A 6,300-nucleotide genomic window follows, 5' to 3' on the forward strand; every position below is an offset into this window, starting at 1 on the left:
TTTGTTTTTTAGAGGGGAAACTGGGAAGGGAGAAATTTACATGTAAATAAAGAAAATATCTAACAAAATTCTCAAAGAATAAATAAAAAAATGAATTTGAGATCTTTCTCGTACACTCTCCCCACTCAGTCAAAGCCTCCTTTTAAGAAGCTCAGTGTCTTGGATTAGTAGAGCACAGCATGGTCTCTCCTCCTACCATTGAGGAGTGTTCACTGAGAGGAGACAGTGGGCTTTGTCCTCAGAGCTGCACTGGGGAATAGGAAAGGCTTATTGTTGGTACAGCTGTGGGGCCGCACAGCAGGGGATCTGGATCACAGAGATACTGGACATAACAGGCATTGTAGCCACCTTCAGTCAAAGGCAGGCTGAACATCTCAGGCTGTTGACTGAAGCTTATGAGTCAATACCCCCATTTAACAATCAATATCCCCATGTAACAGTATCTCTGATTGTGATAAAACCTTTAAAGGACTGAGGTTAGGAGTCATTGGTATAGACCCCAGGAAATGGCACCGAATCCTCATAAATCAGCAGAAAAGCAACATCTGAGTAGATTCCGAGTAGAATTTATATTGATTGGAACTTCATTAAATGGTAAATGAAATCATATTTTTAAAGCCTGTAAATATTATGCAAAAACAATTTAAGAACTAAATAGCTTCACCAAATTAAGGAGGACATTTTGGCTTTCGATAAGTAAGTAACTCCTGTCATTTAAAGGTTCTCATTTTGTTTATTATCTATTTGTGGTAGTTGATCAAGTCTTAGCAAAGTCTTTACAGATGTTTCTGTTGGTGGTCTTGTTTAACAGAGGACAATAGAGAGCTATGTGGATAAACGCATGGGCACAACATATGGTCCTCCTGCGGGGAAGAAAATGGCTGTCTTTATTGATGATTTAAATATGCCCATAATCAACGAATGGGGTGATCAGGTATATCAACTCTATTGTACATTTCTATTTTGCTAATTTGTGACTGACTTATTCTTCATGAGTAAATTTTTTTTAATGTTTTTAGCATGCAATTTCTGAGTTACAAAAAAACTCTTCTGTAGAAAAGCTTAAGGAATTATGTTCTAGAAATATGTCTGTCTGTCCACCTGTACTCTCTTCTCTCTCTGAACTTGTGAGGCTAGAGGTTGTCATCAGGTGGCTTGACAGAGGTTGTCATCAGGTGACTGTCTTCACCACTCTCCACCGTTCTGGAGACAGGTCTCTCTGAATCTGGGCCTCACCATTTTGGCAGACTGGCCACTACTTTGTCTCTACCCCTAATCCCAGCTCTGAGGTGTATATAACCACACCTGGCTCTCATGTGGCTTCTGGAGAATCTAAACTCAAGCCTTCATGCTTTAGCTGTAAGCACTTTACCTACTGAGCCTTTCCATAGTCTAAGGAAAGGCATTTTAATTCAAAAAGTTATTTCTCTTAGGTTACTAATGAGATTGTCCGACAGCTGATGGAACAAAATGGATTCTATAACCTGGAGAAGCCCGGAGAGTTCACTAGCATTGTGGACATCCAGTTCTTAGCAGCCATGATCCATCCTGGGGGTGGACGCAATGACATACCACAGCGCTTGAAGAGACAGTTCTCCATATTCAACTGTACCTTGCCTTCAGATGCTTCCATGGACAAGATCTTTGGTAAGATGGTTGTTAGAGGGCTAGGGGGAAGAGGGATGTGATATCTGTTCTCAGCAAGTATCTACCCAGAGGGAAACACGAAGTGTGAGAAGTACAGGATTTGCAGCCTTATTCCTGTTTTATTTTGTTTCCTACAGTGATTACTCATAGACATTTATGGAGGTAGATGCCTTAGTCCATGTTTTCTGCTTTGTTTATTATTATTGTTGTTGTTGATATTATTACTATTACTTTTATTTAAGTAGCTGTTACCAGCTTTTCATGTAAAAAAAAGTTATATATAACACATATAGGAGCTGGTTTTCACATGGGCAGTCTATATATATATATATCCCTTTGTTGAGAACAGGTACCTACTACTCTAACCAAAATAATGAGTGTTGCCGTAGGAATAACAGTATACAAAGACGATAAGAGCTTCTCATCTGACCATCAGAGTGCTCAACAGAAATGTAGCTAGCTACTCATGTACTAAATGTGTAGTACTCCAGAGACAAGTTAAGCGAAGAGCTACTAGCCAAGTATATTTCCTTGAGCAATGAAAATACTTTTTCACTGGTTTCAGAGTTACTCTTCACTTAAAAAATAAGAGTTAAGTTAGGCACAACTCTCTGCTAGGTATTAATTTACAATTTCTGAAACTGCAACTGACACAAAACTCATTAAGATTTACCCTAATTAATTTCTGGCAGGATAAAAATGTCATCTTGTCACCCCAGGCTTGGAGAGTGTGACAGTACTCTGCCTTCAGTCACAGCAGTGGGAAGGTTTGGAGACCAAATGACATTTGAATTATCTAAATTTGGGAAAGTAAAGTCTATGAGAGGAGATGACTTCTATCACATCTAACTATTCTTTGGTGCTTGGAAAATGTTATGCATAAGGAAAATTATTTTGCAATTCATGGGAAGTCAATAAAATAAGAGGAAGCTATAGAGGACAAAAAATTTAACTTTTTATGTCAATTTTATATATTTATCACTGTTACTCACTGAATAATATTAAATTAGTGTATCCAGAATTTTCAGTAGTATTTGCTTCCATAATTATCATCACCATCACCACCACCACCACCACCACCACCATCATCACCATCATCATCATCATCATCATCATCATCATCATCATCATCATCATCATCATCATCATCAAACCCTATTGGGATAGAATCTAAAGCTTTGCACATATTGGGCAAATGTTTTACTACAGAGAAGCTTTTCTCCATCCCCTTGAGAGCACTTTTAAAATAATACTCTGATATACTGGATGCTGGGTTACTTTAACCTATCACTAGTTTTTGAGTACTTGAAAAATTAATAGACCATTAATTGACGTGTTTGTCTTATTGCATAGCCATTTGTTAAAATATATCAGTACATTTGTGAACATTCTTTATTTTCATGCTTTTCCTCATAACTGATTGCAGCGATTAGTCAGATTGTGATTATCCTCCCCCTTTCCAGGTGTGATAGGGGCAGGCTACTACTGTGCCCAGCGGGGCTTCTCTGAGGAAGTTCAAGATGCTGTGACAAAGCTGGTACCCCTGACACGCCGCCTATGGCAGATGACCAAACTGAAGATGCTCCCAACGCCTGCAAAATTCCATTATGTGTTTAATCTTCGAGACCTCTCCAGGATCTGGCAGGGCATGCTGAACATCACTTCAGAAGTCATCAAAGACACAGACGTATGTGATACTTACGTCATAAAACAATTCACACTGCTATTTTCTTATCCTAAATTTGATTTTTTATGTGAAATCTGAAAAAAATTGGATCTTCTTACATACTTTACATCTCTCATATATCAATGAGAGAAAAACAAATATTACATTAGAAAATTTGAACTATAATTTCAATGAAAGTAACTTACATTACTTTAATTAAAAGATATAATACATGCAATTGTTAAAGAAATAATATATGCAATTACTATCTAAAGGGTATGTATTAGTATCTTTTCCTATTCTCTTGATAAAATGTCCCAATATAAGCAATTTAAAGGAGAAAGGATTTATTTTGGCTCTTACTGGGAAGGTATCCTAGTTGAGGAAGGCTTGCGGGCAGAGAGTGAGGCTGCTGGTTCTATTGTATCCATAGTCAGGAAACAGGCAGCAATGAATGCTGGAGGTTACATTGTATCTGTAGTCAGGAAACAGGCAGCAATGAATGCTGGAGGTTACATTGTATCCATGTCAGGAAGCAGATAGCAATGAATATGCTGATACTCAGTTTATGTTCTTTGTCAGTCCAGGACCTCTGCCCAAGGAATGGTATAATCAGTAGTTATGGTAGGTCTTTCCACCTCAACTGACCAAATCTAGATGATTCAACAAAGGCATGCGATTGTGTTCTGGGTGACCCCAGATTCTATCAAGTTGACAATTGCTATTAATCACAGGCTAGACTAGGAAAAAAATTGTTTTTTTTTTCACAATCTCCACTTTTCTTTACTAAGTAGTGGGCACAATTATGAGTGGTTTTATTCTATAATAGTCTTCATAATTTAAACTTCACATTTAAACTTTAAAAACATAATTGTATTTATAAATAAGCAGTCAGAATGAAAAGAAATCATTTTATTATTAGTCACCCATGAGTTTTCCTTGTAATTAGATGAAGTAAAAAGAATTATTTATTCTGTTACAATTGAAGAGAGGCAGCAGAGTAGAAAATTCATTTACTACAAAAACCAAAACAAGCATTTGTGGATGTATGTGCATATGACCCTAACTATTTTGTACGAACTCCCTTCAAAATAGAACAATAGGTTAAAAAAATCTATGTCTTTAACCTTTAAAGAGTGACTGTATGTCTCTGTCTCAGTCACAGGTGGCTTCTTTCCCGGGCTTTCTGGAGCTGGGGATGGAGTTTGGCTACTAGCTTCAGGAGTGCTGGCTACAAAACTCACTCACAGGGTGGGATTACTAACAAAATAGTCAGTAAGCACATTGATTGTTTACTCCCAAATCTCATCTCTGCTCCAGATGCTTGCCAACAGGCAGCCATAACTTGCTAACTTGTGAAAACTAGACCAATTTTTTTGGGAAAGCTTATAATCCATATTACAAAACTCACATTTAGTTTAGCAGTAGTAAATATTTCAAGTTGAGTAAAGAAACAATTTTTTTTTCATTTTGTAAACACACACACACACACACACACAAGCTATGGCACCCATGTAGAGGTCAGAAGACAACTGTGTTGAGTGGGTTCTCTTCCACTTTGATGTGGGTTCTAGGGGACAAACTGAAGGCATCAAGCTTGCACGGCCAGCACCGTTACTTTCTAAGCCATCTGGACTACTCCCAAGTTGAGTTTTCCTGTCTGAGTGTCATTAATAAACCAATGGAATGTGGAGTGTGAATCTCAATCTCCTTTTCTTCAGCAGTCATTCTGGTCACTTATTTTAGCTCAATGCAAGCCGCTTTAGAAATTGGTGCTATAGTAAACATTTTCCTAACAGAAACTTTTATATTCTGGAAACCAAACAGCTTTTGTCATTAGTAACAAGCATGACTTAGAAGCTAAGGAATTTCTATGAGTATTTTAAGGCAAATAATGGACTTTATCAAATATTATTTTTCTTGGAAAGAATAGGAGTTTTGTCTAATCAGTTTTCCCCAGCTACTAGTGAATTTTGGTCTCTGAATTTTTTCATTCAGATATGCTAGACTTATTTTTGCAGCAAATTTTTCTTATTTATGCTAATTAAATATGCCTTTGTAAATCTTAATTGCATATATGTTAGAGTTGCTCATATATTGTACATTATACTATAAGTGACCCATGAAAGGAAACACTGTAACCGATTTAATAACAAATGAACATCTTTTCACATAACATCAGTTAGTTTGTTGATTTACCTGATAAATTTGTAATTTTTTTATCTGAGAATTTTTTCAATTAATACCACAAAATAATAAATTCTATTTCCTTTTATTATGTTTGAATAAGATCAACAAATTGAAATATGGGCATATTGTATCTATTTTTAAAGTGTTATATCTGAAAACCAGAGAGATGAGGCTCTGTGGTATATCAACCTGAAATCTCAATTATGGCACAGTAGGAATTAATGATACATTTAATTATGCCTTCAACAGGAACTCCTCAGGCTGTGGAAGCATGAGTGTAAACGTGTGATAGCTGACCGCTTTAGCATGTCCAGTGATGTGACCTGGTTTGATAAGGCTGTTGTCAGTTTGGTAGAGGAAGAGTTTGGTGAAGAGAAAACACCAGTAGTGGATTGTGGAGTTGATGCTTATTTTGTGGATTTCTTGAGGGATGCACCAGAAGCTACAGGTAAACTATTGAGGAGTTTAAGTTTTCTAAAAGGTGGCACCCAAGGCAAGATATAATACTAGAAGGTTTGTACATTTGCAGAGCTTCAGATCCTGTGCAGAACACAAACCTGGGAAAAGTATGTGTTCAGTAAGTACGGGAGGAGTGGGTCAGTATAAAAATCACAGAGTTCAAAAGTGAATTGCCTTTATGGTGATCACTGGTTCTTAAACTGAGCCGAAGAGCAGGTTCAGGACTTGTAGTCTGTCAGAAGTAGAAGGGAGGGTTTATTTATTTTTTTTCTAATGTAATGCCAATTTATTTAAATATTCATATAAATACATCTATGTGATCAATTCTTTTTTTTTTT

The 6,300-nt window shown here is 36.7% G+C and overlaps 1 protein-coding gene across 1 annotated transcript in view; it reads left to right on the top strand.

Moving 5' to 3' along the window:
• Dnah5 (dynein axonemal heavy chain 5) overlaps positions 1–6,300 on the top strand; it is a 249,501-nt gene that overhangs the window by 156,024 nt on the left and 87,177 nt on the right. The window contains exons 48-51 of the mRNA XM_031360281.1: positions 812–934; positions 1,434–1,647; positions 3,111–3,334; positions 5,753–5,951. Coding sequence (XP_031216141.1) covers positions 812–934; positions 1,434–1,647; positions 3,111–3,334; positions 5,753–5,951 — 760 coding nt within the window. The remainder of the gene's footprint in view (positions 1–811; positions 935–1,433; positions 1,648–3,110; positions 3,335–5,752; positions 5,952–6,300) is intronic.

Source organism: Mastomys coucha, unplaced genomic scaffold (genome assembly GCF_008632895.1).
Source record: "Mastomys coucha isolate ucsf_1 unplaced genomic scaffold, UCSF_Mcou_1 pScaffold8, whole genome shotgun sequence".
In the NCBI taxonomy this organism is placed as follows: Eukaryota; Metazoa; Chordata; class Mammalia; order Rodentia; family Muridae; genus Mastomys; species Mastomys coucha.